Source organism: Thermobia domestica, chromosome 4, assembly GCF_964235325.1.
Source record: "Thermobia domestica chromosome 4, izTheDome1.hap1.1, whole genome shotgun sequence".
Classification (NCBI taxonomy): Eukaryota; Metazoa; Arthropoda; class Insecta; order Zygentoma; family Lepismatidae; genus Thermobia; species Thermobia domestica.
This window is the reverse complement of record NC_137457.1, coordinates 302,713,620-302,729,419: the sequence shown is the minus strand read 5'-3', so window position 1 is coordinate 302,729,419 and position 15,800 is coordinate 302,713,620. Positions and strand designations below refer to the sequence as shown.

Here is a 15,800-nt window from a genome sequence, read left to right as displayed (position 1 = left end):
ATATGCACAGCATAACCTTTGCACAGTGAATATCTCGTTTTGGTTGTGATGGACCTGGTTCACCTGGTTTCACCCAGGCCTTTTTTCGTTTAGGGTTCTCGTAATGGATCCACTTCTCATCACCCGTAATAATTCGATGCAGAAACCCCTTTCTGCTCTGTCGTTGAAGCAGCAATTCGCAAATGGTTTTTCGTCTTTCAACGTCTCTGTCTTTCAATTCATGTGGAACCCAATGTGACATCTTTTGAATCATTCCCATGGCTTTCAAGCGTTTGGAGACTGTTGTTTGATCAACGCCTAATGCTGCTGCAAGTTGTTCCTGCGTTTGACACGAATCCTGCTCGAGCAATGCTGTCAATTCTTCGTCTTGAAATTTTTTTGGCTGTCCAGCTCGCTCTTGGTCTGCCAAGCCGAAATCACCACTTCTAAACCGTGCAAACCACTTCTGACACGTTCGCTCAGCTAGAGCATGGTCACCATACACTTCCACCAAAATACGATGACTTTCAGTCGCACTTTTTTGCATGTTAAAGTAATGCAGCAGGACACCCCGCAAAAACACTTTATCAGGCACAAATTGCGCCATGTTCACTTAACTACAAACTGGTGTTGTTGACGCTTTAATCCACTGCCCTATACTACGAACGATACGCGATGACAGAGGTTTGCAACACATGTGTGGATACACGGAACTGTGGGACGCTCCGTTCGTTGCGCCATCTCTTGTCCAACCGCACGAATTAATTCCTAGACCAAATATATTAAAATCACGAGTTATCTCATAGTTACCACAGTCGTGTAAAAAATGATCTTGACGCTTCGTGTCTATATCTGGACATTGTGTGAGTTACAAGGGGAAAATCCTGCTTGGTAATACTGGATACAAGGCCGACTCATCCATATAGACAACCTAGGCGGCTACCTAGGGCGAAAATATTTAGGGGCGAAATAGCATGCAATTTTTTTTACGTGCGGTTTATCAACATTAGTCAAAACGTACGTGCGACAGTGCCTTATACATTTAGGAAGAAGAAAGTTAATGAAAAGTGGGATCACCCAAGATCGATTACTGCTCAATTATATCGGGGAACGTCTATATGGCCATACTGCGTTTCCGTGTTCCCACTGTTCATTCTATGACTAAAAAAGATCAGCATTATTTTAATAAGCAGACTCCGGATGCTCGCAGAAATGTCACTAACCTAAAGTTTCTGCATAAGGTAGTCAATGGAGGTCTCAAGCCCTACTTCAAGAATTATCTCTTCACATTTCTACTCGTGTAGCACCAAATACTCATTTCTTCCACTTTGTCACCCTAGACTGTCGATTATTGAAAGGTCCTTCTTTCACAAAGCACTAATTTTATATAATCAGATAACAACTAACGTGGACATTTTTAAGCTACTCAGCTTTGGACAGAATAATTACACAAAATCTAAATAACTAAAAATGAATTAAGAAACTTCATCTTTGCTTTGTCTTAACCATCTTGTTTTATAGTTATAATGGATGTCGACATAGTTTGCATTACGATAAAACTTATAATTTCCTCTTGCCCTATGGTTATATTAGTAAAATTTCATTCCAAATGCTACAGCAACAAAAAAGTTTTTTTAAAAAAAGAATAATTGACCTATGTAACTTATTAATGCCATAGAGAGAGGCATTAGGAGTACGTTTTATTTTATTTAATGCTTAAACAAATGGTAATAATGTAATGATGTGGTGAAAATGACAGGGATTACAAGGCTTCACTTTTGTCTGAGTTTTAGTGAGGAGATTGTGGAGGCGCAGACATATTTTTCGCCCGGGGTAAAAAAAATATCCTAGAGGCACCTCTGGCTGGATGTATGCTATAACTAAAGGGGATTGCTCCGTCATTCCTCTTGTAATTCGCAGACTGTCCACAGATATAGACACGAAGCATCAAGAACATTTTTTACACAACGACTGTAACTAACTCGTGATACCAATATATTTACGGAATAGGTTATATTTTGTTTCTAGTTAACATGGAACATTGCAAGTTTTTACATCTGATTTGAACATTACTATTTTTTATACATTATAAACATATGGTGATTTAATATTTTACTTGTAGTTACAAACAAGTAAAACCCAAAAAGTTAACTCGAGTACAAATCGAACCCGGGGCCCTTTGCACGTGAATCGTAGATGCTTCTAACTTTACCACACTGTCACTTGATAACTTTACGCGTCTTGTCATATATGCGGCGAGACAGAAACTTTAGGAAGCTTTATCTTGGCTATTTATGTCTATTGTGCTCTTCCAGTTTGTAATATTAATACTTTAAATGTGCACTACTACCTCGCAAAAGATGGCCCCAAAGTTCATTTACCAATGTCTGCTTTCTCCTTGTAAGTGAAAAAAAGAACTTCAGGTACATTTGGATGTTGATATTTGTAACTGTAATAACAGCAATAAGACTTACTACTTGACTTTCAAGACAGAGTCGAATTTTACACTTGTTTCTTTACGTTGGCTTACTTTACCTCCACTGAAAATTATCTGTAATGCAACAAGGAAATAATTATATATGATAATTAAATTGAAATTTATCGTAATATGACCCATGATAAACACTTTATCATTTTATATCGTAAAGGTCGGACCCACCGATATTGTTTACCTCCACTGAAAATTATCTGTAATGCAACAAGGAAATAATTATATATGATAATTAAATTGAAATTTATCGTAATATGACCCATGATAAACACTTTATCATTTTATATCGTAAAGGTCGGACCCACCGATATTGTAACAGAGCGATGCTTGATCGTAGAAGTTCAAACTCCTGTTAGTGATAATTTCACAGCTTTGTTTTATTACAACTGTAAATTCTTTAGTCAGTGGAGAGGAGGCGTGGATCATGGGTTAGAATTGATGATGATGGGTTTTGGTGGATGGTGGGTCAGAGTGGATCACGGTGTGTCGTGGGTCACAGTGAGTGGGGAATCAGTGGGTCGTGGATCAAGTTTTCATTGATCCATGGTATCTCTGCCTCAGTGTAATCAACACATTGGCATGTTTTATCAACAGATAAAGGGAGCTCCTCCGTGGCTAAGCGGTTAGAGTACGCGCCTTTGGTGTAGGAGACACGGGTTAAATTCCCGGCTGGAGCTCATGTGGCTCGGATTCCACGTTAATCAGTAGGTCCCGTCTCATATAGCCTCGCTGCTGAAGGGGACATTAAACTCAAAAAATCAATCGACAGATAAAGGGCTTAAAACCAGCAGGATATCACTAGAAAGGTTTAAAAACCTTTAAAAATTTACCAGATAGGACGACGACACGAGAAAGAACAAGCTGGGTAAACCGAGCTCATAAGCCCCTGACGTGAAGAGCTGTGAACTCAGCCTTGTTGCCGAGCTGAGCCTGTCCGATTTATATTCTTTAAACAATAGAATACTTGCTCACTGAATTTTGTCCAGATCTGGCCAGTAAGTACCGATAAATAAAGTACCGTATACGCACATACATACATTTGGATAAAAACAGTATGTTCCTGTCTGGTTACGCCGGAAGCTAAAAACTGCAAACTTCTTAAACAGAATTGAACCTGGCTTATTGGAATTTCCATTGCATAATTATAAATAACGAAAATATAATATTAAGTAGTGTAGAGAGAATTACTCCTACAGGTCGAGAAGAAAATCGAGTGATGCTGACTCGAGAGTTTAACTGATCTAACAGTTTTATTTCAAATAGTTTTTCTTTTGGGGCAGCGGTAGTGCAGTGGTAAAACGATCACACTTCCTCTACTGAATGAATGTTACTTTTCACCTTCACCAGCAATAGATAGGTCAAACATATAACATGGTATGTTTATTGGTGTGGGTCATAAGTCTCTAGAAACTAGCAGTTATTCAGTTCTTAATTGGCTAGAGTAGCAGTAGCTGATAGACATAAACAATACGTTATGGTGTGGTTAGCAAACAATACGCTGTAAGAAGTGAGTTTATAAAGTATTTAAATGTTGTTACATCTGCAATTAAGCAAATTTACAATCATTAGAAAGCTACAAGAATGAACGTGTGTATTTATGCTTCAAAAATAGTGTGTGCTCGCATGACCACGATTTCCAAGATATGATTAACTTATTTAAGCAGCATTTTCCGAAACACTATACATCCATCTCGACAAGCAATCCATAACTTAAACAGTAAAGTAAAAAAAAAAAAAAAAAAAAAAAAAAAAAAAAAACTACAAAGCTAAAAGCATTTTAAAAAGCGCATTACTTTTGAAGTTGATGATCTATCATCCAACAACATAACATTAGTGATGTAATATGTTCTTCTGTGTTTAAAAGATGTAATTTGTGCATTGAAAACTTGTTTTGAAAAAGACAACGAATTATTGAACGACTTTAAATCAGGACAAGAAATAAAATAATGCATTACAGAGCAGAAAATAATTAATTACTTGTATTATGTATAAAAAAATTAATTCTTGTGCAAAACCAAAGAAATTATCATGAGGCATTGTTAATTGTTTGGCTTGCTACAGACCTCATTTTTTTCATATTGATATCTAATAATTCTAACTATTTTCTGTTTTTAGTGTATTTTCTATGACGGCTACTTTTAAGTTTTCTTAATTTTTCCAGTTTTTCGTTACCTCAGTAGTTTAGTTACGTACCTAAAGAAACGGTAGGACACTGGCTTCCTACAAAATGTTTAAATACGGAATTACATGTGAACACATAACAATTACGAAATCATTACTGTCAGCAGTTTCGTGTTCTATCCCCAAAGACTTCAACAGATCCTAATAAAATTTCCGTGAAAGCATACTCTTTGAAACAAAAAGACATCATCATAATCGTCATCATAGGTATTCTGCCACTGTTGGCAGGTCACTTCTTGCAACTGAGAAGCTTCCAAGCTCCAGGGTCTTCCGCGAACCTCTTCGTCTTCACGTGCGATGTTTCAGTTCTGATATCGTTCGTTAATTGTAGTCTCCTTCGCCCTCTTCCTCTCTTTCCTGCCACCACACCCTCTAGCACTTCCCTCATGATCTAGTTCTTTCTCAGCCAATGTTTCAACCAGTTTCTCTTCCTCTTCTTAATAATATCTAAAATTGTTCTTTTCTCCCCACCATTTCTAACACCCTCTCATTCGTTTCCCGCTCGACCCAACTGATTCTCTTCGTTCTTCTTCACACCCACATTTCGAAAGCTTTCAGTCATTTTGCATTCTTTTTGCGTAATGTCCATGTTTCTGACCCATACAGTATAATACTTCACACGAAGCAATTTATGAGTCTTTTTCTCAACCCTTTATTCAAAGTCCCACAAAATGAACTTTACTTTCTTCTTAAAAAATTAAAAAATAAAATAAACACACTGCTGAACAAGACTGCACTTATTTAATATAAAAACACATTTACACGTGACGTTTTGATCTTCTATCCAAGATCCTCATCAGATCGAAACGTCACGTGTAAATGTGTTTTATATTAAATAAGTGCAGTCTTGTTCAGCAGTGTGTTTATTTTTCTGATTTTATTCGCAAGACGTTGACTATGATTGTGTGTTACTTTCTTCTAGTGTATGGAAAAGCCATATTTAGTATTCCAATATTAATATTCTACATTCAGGATAAACTTTTAATTCAAATAAAAAACTGATTTAAATTTAAAATAAAACACTGTTTAAACCAAATAAGCCATTTATTATAAAAACCTGTTTTTTTACAACCCTGTTTATGGCCCACCCGCTAAGTATTGACAATGTGTATAGCAGAAAGCGTCTAATTTTGAAAACATAACGACACCACACTTCGGTTGATTTATTTAAAATATCAGAGTATACATAATCCATATAAAACACTGTTGCTACTTAATACGATAATTAATCAATGATTACACACTATTTTTGATCATTTAAGAGCACTATATTTCAAAATAATTACTAATTAGTTCATAGCAATTCCATACACTTCTAAAATTATATGGCGTCTTTCTTGAATTATATTTTAATAATTATAAATAAACAGGTACATTGCAACGGAACTGTTACCTTGGTAACCGGATTACTTCCCTAACGACGAATCAACAAACATGTTTTATGTAGCGACAGAAATATAAACATTTACAAATCAACATTATTTATGACATTTCTTCTTCCTCTTCTAATTAGTAGCTTGTGTCAAATAAAATAGCATCTTTGAACTGAATATTAAATAAAATGAAGGAATTAAATACATGACATCGTTGTAATATCTTTCTTTTTTCTGTAGGATTGGAGTAGCTTTAGATGCTTGGATGTACCCGATTAAACGCATCCAAGATCTCCCTGATCGCTTATCTCAACCAGTATTATTTATCAACATGGAAAGATTTCAGAAATCGCATAACTTGCAAGGAATGGTGCGATTTATGAGTAACACAAGTGGACCTGAAAGAAGAGTAGTAACCATAAGGTAAGCCACAAATGGTAAGAATGTCTATCGCACATTTAAATGTATACAAGAGTAATTTTCATTATAACTTCCAGAACGTACACATATAGGTCCTGCATGCCGTTTTCAACAAACTCAACATGGGCTCTCCTCGTATCTTGATTGAGAGCTACCAAATTTGATAGAAGCATCGTGCCAAATCTGAAACAACACAATATGAGATAACTATAATACAGTACTGCCGAAATGTCTTGATCCGTGGCAAAAATGCAAACTAAAGCTCACACTCTCGACACACCCACGCGTTGAGCCAATAAGGGTTCGGCTGTTGCTAAGCGAGAGAAAGGGAGTGGAATTCCTTCAGCCGATAGCAGCGCTTGGAACGGAAAACTAGGTGTCAAATTAATGTGGTATATCTATAATCAGTAGGAGTATCCATAAGGATATGTAATTAGGATACTAGCCCTCGGTAAGAGCTCTAGAAAAAACACAGCATGCATTACTTCGAACTCAAGGAACCGTGGAGCTGACTGTCCCTAACACAATTTCTCGCCCAAGCATTCCGTATTCACTGTTGCCAAGGCTTATCTTTTACCAACTTCGGATACACTTTCGAATTCAGAGTATATCGAAGAATTCTGTTTAAGAGAATGTCTGGGAAATATACTCTCTAGGGATCGCTTACGCACACATTGCATATTGATGAAATATGCATTTTTGATTTGCGTATGTACGACTTCCATGACCCTGATATGGACCGGCAATCCACGGTTTCATAAGTTTAAAATAGTGCGTATTGAAATTTAATTATTTTAAAATTTTGGATTTACTTTTTCCTACAGGTCCATATAATTTATAAAAAATATTTTGATATGAGGAATCATCTCTTACAGTTCGTAGATACAGTTCATTAACACCCTGTATACACACACACACACACACACACACATATATATATATATATATATATATATATATATATATATATATATATATATATATATATATATATAACATCTGTCCATGAAACTCGGTGAATGTGTCTATACTTTGAACGGATTGTTGTCTTACCTACAACAGCAGTTACTGTCCTTCGAAGTAATCCTCGTTGATGGTAATGCACTTCTTGGAATGGCTGTATAAGTCCTCGAAACTCCTGTACTTGATTTTAAGGATGGCCTTCAGCTGGATCTTAACATTACGTTGGATGTCCGAAAATCTTTGACTCTTCAGGGCTGATTTCAATTCGGGGAACAAGAAAAAGTCCGGGGGAGACCAGTCAGGGTAGGGTGGGTGATTAAGTGATATGACTCCCCGTTGGCCAGAAACTGCAGTACCGGAAAAACTGTGTGGCCGGGCTTTGTCGTGAAGTACGATCCAGTTGCCTTTCCTGACGTACTGGGAGTCTATCCGCTTGATCCGCTCCAGGAGACGTCTCAGTATTTCCACGTACGTAGCGGCATTTAATGTGGTGCTCTCAGGGAGGATTTCTCAATGGATGATATCCCAGAGTCGAAGAACACCACGAGTATTGTCTTGATGCAGGATTTCTAATGTTGCACCTTCTTGTTTTCGGCTACTCTGGTGCCTGCCATGCCATACTTTGATGCTTGTCTTTGGGGTCGTACCTCAGACACAACGTCTCGTTCTCCGTGACGATGGATTTCAGGAAATTTGGGTCTCGATCAGCCATGTCGATGGGATCTTCACAGGCGTCAATCCGAAGTTGCATTTGTTCCGGCGTCAAAGTGTGGGGCACGAGTTTAGAGCAAAGCTTGAGTCTATCCAAGTCCTGAGTCAGTATGAAGTGGGCTGTCTCACGATGATCCTGGGCCAAAATTCCTTCAATTTCTGTACGTTGTCTGGGATGGGTGCAGTTGCAGGCCGGCCAGTTCGAGCTTGTCTTTCACGGTGTCCCGTCCAATTCGGAAACGTTTAAACCAATCATAAACACACTTCAAAGTGACAGCACGTTCACGTTTTTCGTAAACTATTGTCAACATTTCATGAATCCATTTCGCTGGTTTTCCAAATTTGAAATAAAACAGCATGTTCGTTCGCTGCTTCATTTGGTATCAATTTTTGGTTTCGACCGTGCACACTACACTTTCACTCTACAATGCTATTTACAGATGATAAACAGACTCTTAGTGCCGCTGCTCGGGAACTTGTTCAGACATGTCCGATGTGACATACGGCGGTGGCGCACTCTTACGACCGGAGCAGTATAAAATCATTCACCGAACTTTCTGAAGAGAGGTTATATATATGTACTGTATATGAGAAATACTAACTCAATTTCTCAAATACTTTTTATATACCACAGATATGAAAATTATTTTATTGACAATTGTATTTACTTGTTCATTTAGGCATTCACAGCACGAAGACCAATCAGATATTGCTTTCTTCGTTGGATGGCCTTTTGGCGCCTTTGTTGGAAAACAGTGGCTTGTCCCACCTCAAGTTATCATGGGCATCAACAACAGGCTGATACATAATTTCCTTTCTAAGCACAGAGGTGAGTCTGAAAGTATTCATCCATATATAATAAATGGCAAAATGTCATAAATGCCATATATTGCAAATTTCATAATACAGGGTGTCCGGAATGGGGCTGACGATTTATAAAAGTGTATAGTTTTAATATAGTCAGAAATACAAAAAAAAAAAAAAAACATTCATATTGAAGGAAAACTCAAAAAGTTTTGTTCAGCAAATTTTCATACTTAAACAAGTACCAGTGGCGGCGCTAATATGCCGAAAAAACAGAAATGGCGTCGGCAGTCGAAAAGGCGCAATGCGTGTGTGGTTTGCAGAGACAAATGTTACCCCCATGGACTTCTTTCTGTGTGAATATGTGAAAGACCTTATGCATTCTGGTGGAAACGTGCGTAACCCTAATGAACTGAAGCACCGTATTAGGAATGCAATTGCTTTAGTAACACCTCAGATGTTACAGAATACGTGGAGAGAGATTGAGTTCAGGCTAGATATTGTAAGAGTTACAAATGGAGGTCACGTGGAGTTACACTTAGTTAGAATGACTTGTAAGTAAGACCAAATAAACTTTTTGGGTTCTTTTTTAAAATGCATATTTTTAGTTCTGTATCTCTGACCATATTAAAACTATACACTTTTAAAAACCTTCAGTCCCATTCCGGGCACCCTGTATACTCAGGAAGAGTATAATTTCACAATTTAGAAGCAATTTGTTGCCATTTTACACGTTCCCTTTCACTCTTCTTTATCCAAGCATGAATGACAGCATACGAAAGATTAGGCTCGCTTTATCTGGACCAAAGATTAGTCTCGCTTTTATCTGGACTAAATATTAGGGTCGCTTTTATCTAGACAAAAGATTAAGGTCGCTTTTATCTAGACAAAAGATGACGGTTGCTTTTATCTAGACAAAAGATTAAGGTCGCTTTTATCTAGACAAAAGATTAAGGTCACTTTTATCTGGACGAAAGATTAAGATTGCTTTTATCTAGACAAAAGATTAAGGTCGCTTTTATCTAGACAAACGATTAAGGTCGCTTTTATCTGGACGAAAGATTAGGCTCGCTTTTATCTAGACAAAAGATTAAGGTCGCTTTTATCTAGACAAAAGATTAGGGTCGATTTTATCTAGACAAAAGATTAAGGTCGCTTTTATCTGGACGAAAGATTAAGCTCGCTTTTATCTGGCCAAGCGATCTCAGTGTCTGGTGATAATAACTGCAGTCTATTGCCGTAAGAATACGGAAGGGGAATGTGAAAGTGAAGATGCTAGTGCGTCTTCAGTCTTGGATTTTTAATGACAAATGTAAGCGATGATGCATTCTTAGAAGAAATAGCTAGATATGGGCAGTTATTGTTAGTTGCTGGCGTGCGTGATACATAACTGCTGTTGGTGTACCGAAAGTAGAACTTTGTAGTAAAGAGAAAATGGAAAAAAATTGGGTGCGAGGTAAAAATGGCAGGCGGGAAAAATGGCAGGATTATTTTTAAAGCGGAAAAATGGCAGAAAGGAAAAGTAATCCAAATAAGTACAAATGTTCCTATAAACATGGGTTCGATGCTGCTTTGTTTCCGAGATACAGGGTGTTCAAATATCGAGTCCCTCCAAAGGCTGGGAATGTTCAATTTTACAAGAATAATAGAATCAAGTTTAATTATGCCTGTGCAAATTAACATAGAGAATGAAACTAATCAACATTTGATGTTATTGGGGTGTCAAGTGTTACCAACTTGGTACAAAGTGTTATATTTTCAAGTAGCACTAGACGATCACACGTTAGCATATAATTGCTGGCAACAAAACTTTCTTAAACATGGGACAGATTCTGCTTCGGTTTTGAAGTATGAAGTCAATTAACGGTACACAATAGGAAAAAACGGTTCATAAATCAAACTCTTGCATGAAAGTATTATTGCGTCGTAACAATTGAACGCACATGAGAATAACTTAACGTACGAAGCCACAAAGTAATTAAATGTTAAAAACCACAAACATAGCACCATTTGATTGTAGCTATTATTCCTGTAGTATTGAACATTTCCGTTCACTTTTGCACAGTGGGGCATTTGAGGGACTCGACATTTGAACACCTTGTATCTCGGAAACGAAGTGGCATCAGACCCATGTTTATAGGAACATTTTTTACTTATTTAGATGACCGCAATCACCTCGTCACTTTTGGCCATGCATTTATGTTACACCCTGTACACGTAAGAAAGGATTTTCGAATATATTAGTCAAGTTAAGCTCCTACATGTGATAGTTGAAAAATTTCTAGGCTTTTAAACAAATTATTATTAGTACTGAACATTCGAGGAACAAATCGACTATACTACACAATTCGTCAAACGACTATTCTGGTAGGCTACTCCTTTTATTTCATTTTCATGAAATATTTAAAACAAATAGCTCCTACAGAATCAGAAGAGCTCATTCATTATTTTGATTCAATATATGTATCCGGTTCATACAGGAAATTAGGAGGGGAAGAAACTGAGTAAGACGCATTCCGCCACTGTTTCCTCCTCAAAATTGGAATGTGCATCAGCTACTCTTGGAGAGAACCCACGCACAAATAATTTATGCGAGGGTTGGAACAATAAGTTTATCCGACTCACTGGGTACAACCATCCAACAATATATGGAAGTTGGATGAATACCTGCAACAGGAGTACGCGGCAGTGGAGACAGTGATTCTGTTCACCCGAGCTGCTCATATATGGATTTCAATTTAGGAACCATGCGATGATATTCCATCCCGTTCCATTGCTAATGTTGTGGTTGGACTTTGGAAGGAGGAGAAGGTACAAAAACGTAATTATTTGATTACATCAGAAGTTCTGGAAAAAGTGAATGGTACGGCAATTACTCAGGTTTTTAACAAAATAGCTAACTATTCTGTGGCCAGAATGAGTAAAACACGATAGAGTTCTTCTTTCCATCACAGACAGAGCTGCATACATGAAAATCGGATCTAAACGGCCTTAACGTTCTATTCTCCAGTATGCTGCATGTTCTATGTCTGGCACTGGCAGAATTGCAGAGAAAATATAATCTCATTTTCCCGACATTGATCTCGTGTCAAATATGAAGGAAAAAAATTCTAAAAGCTCCCTTACGAACAGTGGCGTAGCACACTTTTGCGGGCCCCCCTGCAAAGTATATAGAAGTGGCCCTAGTTGTAAAGACGATAGAAGTAAGATTGAAGTTCTACTTCTTTATATCTTTATTCATTGCAAGACTTCGGGGCCCCCTATACGTCGGGGCCCCCGCACTGCGGGGGTTGCGGGGGCAGCTGCTACGCCACTGCTTACGAACCTGTTCCTTTCGTGAATTAGCCTCCTAAATTTCCGCTTCCACTGTAGCCTGTCTTAACGAATTGCGGTATAGTGCTGGAAAATGAAATGAAATGAAATTTTTGAGTTTTACGTCCCACGGTTATGCCGGTTAGGCTAAAGGAGACGGTGATGATGAGAGATGAATGAAATGGTGGAATGAAGAAAGTGGGAGGAAACCGGAGAACCCCGAGAAAACCCACGCACACGGTGTTTGTCCACCACAAAGTTCACTTGGCGGGAGCAGGGTTTGAACCCGAGACCGGTATAGTGCTGGATTACAGCCATAAGCGGAGTTAGGAATTGTTTGCTGGAGTGGCAGACTTTTTGGTCAGTCTTGGATCTACCTTAGTAGGTGGTTATCCTATAGTTGCATTTTTATTTTGTCAAAAACTTGGGGGCAATGCCCCTCATAGCTCCGCCCATGATTACAACTGGTCTCTGTTTCGCTAAAAACTTCGAATTCATCAAAAGAAGCATTTTGATGAGGACGATGCGTTTCTAATTAAGGTTGATAAAGTTTGCTCCTTTGTATATTGATTCTCAAAAATAACACTTGAGATTTTTTTTTCTCGAAAGTACTGAATCTAGAGAAATGGAAAGACAACTACCAGGAACCTGAGAAATTTTAACAACCGGTTCTGTCCCTTGTTAAAATCACCCTCACTACTGGGTATCCATCACCAAAGACTTACATTTGATCATGAGATAACTTAGATTAAATAATGATAAATAAAGCTAAATGATTGGTGGTATTATACAGGGTGTTTCAAAATGAAAATCGGGGTTTTAAGGCTTTGTAGTATTGATTACATTTAACGTACAATTGTAAATAAGACATCAAATGAAGGAGCAACTCAAACAGTTTTTTGCTGCAAGTGTTCAATATGAGCACCATTCGTCACACAGCACACATCGAGTCGAAGGCAAGTTCTTCCCAAACCTTAATTAGTGTGGAGTAATTGTTGCAACAACTGGTTCAATCCTCTTTCTTAAGTTGGGTAGGTCATTTGGTAGCGGAGGCACATACACATGACCCTTTATGAATCTCCAAAGATAAAACTCGCATGACGTCATATCTGGTAAACGTGGAGGCCATGCGAAACAAACTCTGTCATTCGGCCCCTTGCGGCCAATTCAGTAGTCGAGTACAATGCCGTTTAAACAATCGCATACTTCATTATACCAGTGAGGCGGCGCACCATTTTGTTGGCAAATAAAGTTCTCTGGTTCACCTTCTTCCAATTTGAGGAAAGAGCCGTAGTTGTAGCGCATCAAGATAAGAAAAGAAACACCAGTTACAGTTGCTTCACCGCTTTCTGTTCAGTAGTCGCTATCTTTGCTACTAGCGCTTTCTAACGGCAGACAGAGAAAACAGTGCATGGGCATGCATGTGTGTATAATAAGTGGTGGATGAACAAAATTGACAAAAGAAAAACACGAATACGATATTTGTCTATCCAAAAGCATCTAGAATTGACCTTTTTCATATAATAATAATAATAATAATAATAATAATAATAATAATAATAATAATAATAATAATAATAATAATAATAATAATAATTTGTCTCTTTATTTCAGGATCTACCACGTGCAAAAAATACGACAGGTATTTGGAGAAATGGGGAAGATTCATCAAAGAAGGCATTCCAAACACGAAATCGGCTGTGCTACTCACTTGAACATCATATAGTAAAAGTCTGTGATATAAAACAAACATTTTTGTATCCCTTTACCAAAGTTTTGAACAGTACTAATTCTCTCAGGTCATTATGTGATTTTTTTTTTAAAAAAAAGAAAGCATATCTAAAGTGAAAATTTAGTTTCGTTCAAGTTACTGTATGACTTATATATACTTAGGGGCGGATCCCCGATATGATCAAGGGAGGGTCTAAACCATATTTTGCCGTTTTATCGAGTGTAAAGCAGAATTGAAGCCTATTTTATCTAATGTATACCTGAGCGTCAAGGGGGGGGCTATAGTTCCCCTTGGATCCGCCACTATATATATATATATATATATATATATATATATATATATATACAGGGGCGGTTCCAGGATATGATCAAGGGAGAGGCTAAACCATATTTTGCCGTTTTATCCAGTGCAAAGCAGGATTGAAGCCCATTTTATCCAGTGTATACCTGAGCGTCAAGGGGGGGCTATAGCCCCTATAGCCCTCCCCTTGGTTCCGCCACTGTATATATATATATATATATATATATATATATATATATATCAACCTGTCGTCAAAATTAAGTTTTCTTTAAATCATTTTATTTTGTGGTGTCTCTGAGTAATTTTCAGAGCTAAATTTTAAGCTATTTCCAATGATGCACAGTCACCAAAAAAAATGCATAATCCATGTATAATTTCGTTTGTCACTATCATCAAAACGAATAAAACAGGGGCGTCACTTCAGACTTCGCTTGAGGGGGTCAAGAGCTCGACCGACATAAGACTTTCACGTTTTGTACTAATATATTACTACACAATCTATTAAAGTACATGTATTCCTCAAACTCTTGCGAAGGGTAATTGACCCCTCCTGCCCCCGTAATTGACGCCCCTGGAATAAAATAATTCTATGTCTTTCTGTAATTAGGGATGCGCACGAGACAAGATTTGTGGCTGTCTCGTCTCGAAAATGTGCTGTAAAAGTGATGTCTCGACTCGAAAAATGTATATTTCTCTATTGGAAGAGCCGTGTCTCGACTCGAATTTTGTCAGGAAAATCCTGGCTCGACTCGTCTCGTGCGCATCCCTATCTGTAATTTTTAAAAGATGGTTTTCTTCAAGTTGCACTCCAAAGATTGCAAAGTAGGATAGCTACAGTGTACTTTTGCTAGGAACTATACCAGATTATAAAGCAGGGGTGGCCAACCTTTTTTAGGTTTGTGGGCTACTTTTTACTTCAGTGGCGAGACCACCGTAGACTACGTTCTCACGACTTGCTAGCAGTGTTCGTAGGTTTCCATAAGAAAATTTCCCTCGACTGACACAAAATTTCCCCTTTTCTTATCAAAATTTTTCCCAGTTCGTTGAGTATCCAATTCCTATGACAGAGTGTTATGTGATAAAATTAATTTAGCCATATTAAAGGAAGCGCCAACCGCATTTGTTTTATTCATTTACCCTTTGTTTTACAAAAAATACACACAAATACACCCAACCAACAATGGGTGCCAATTATACTACTTTGAACAGACAGACATGCACACACACACACACACACGAGCGCGCGCGCGAACTATTATCATTGTATTGATTTACTTCTAAAGAACAAAGAAAAAATTAAGTATTTATATTGGTTAATCAGTCAGCGCGAGAATTTCCCTGGATTTTCACATTTTATCGAAAAATTCCCTTTTCCCGTTTTTGCTAAATTTACCTATGAAATTCCCTAGATTAGGGAAATTTTCCTCAAACTACGAACACTGCTTGTTAGTTGGTTAGCAGGTAGACCGTACACGGCAAATTGGCCACCCCTGGTATATAGGCTGGTATTCGAAAAATGTATTTATATAATTGC

General features: G+C 37.7%; 1 protein-coding gene across 1 annotated transcript in view; it reads left to right on the top strand.

The window, feature by feature from the left end:
• The window catches only part of LOC145683190 (platelet-activating factor acetylhydrolase-like), a 74,721-nt gene extending 60,460 nt beyond the window's left edge, over nt 1-14,261 (top strand). Inside the window, exons 9-11 of the mRNA XM_081754553.1 lie at nt 6,265-6,447; nt 8,799-8,947; nt 13,849-14,261. Coding sequence (XP_081610679.1) covers nt 6,265-6,447; nt 8,799-8,947; nt 13,849-13,949 — 433 coding nt within the window. The 3' untranslated portion in view covers nt 13,950-14,261. The remainder of the gene's footprint in view (nt 1-6,264; nt 6,448-8,798; nt 8,948-13,848) is intronic.
• The last annotated feature ends 1,539 nt before the right edge of the window (nt 14,262-15,800 follow it).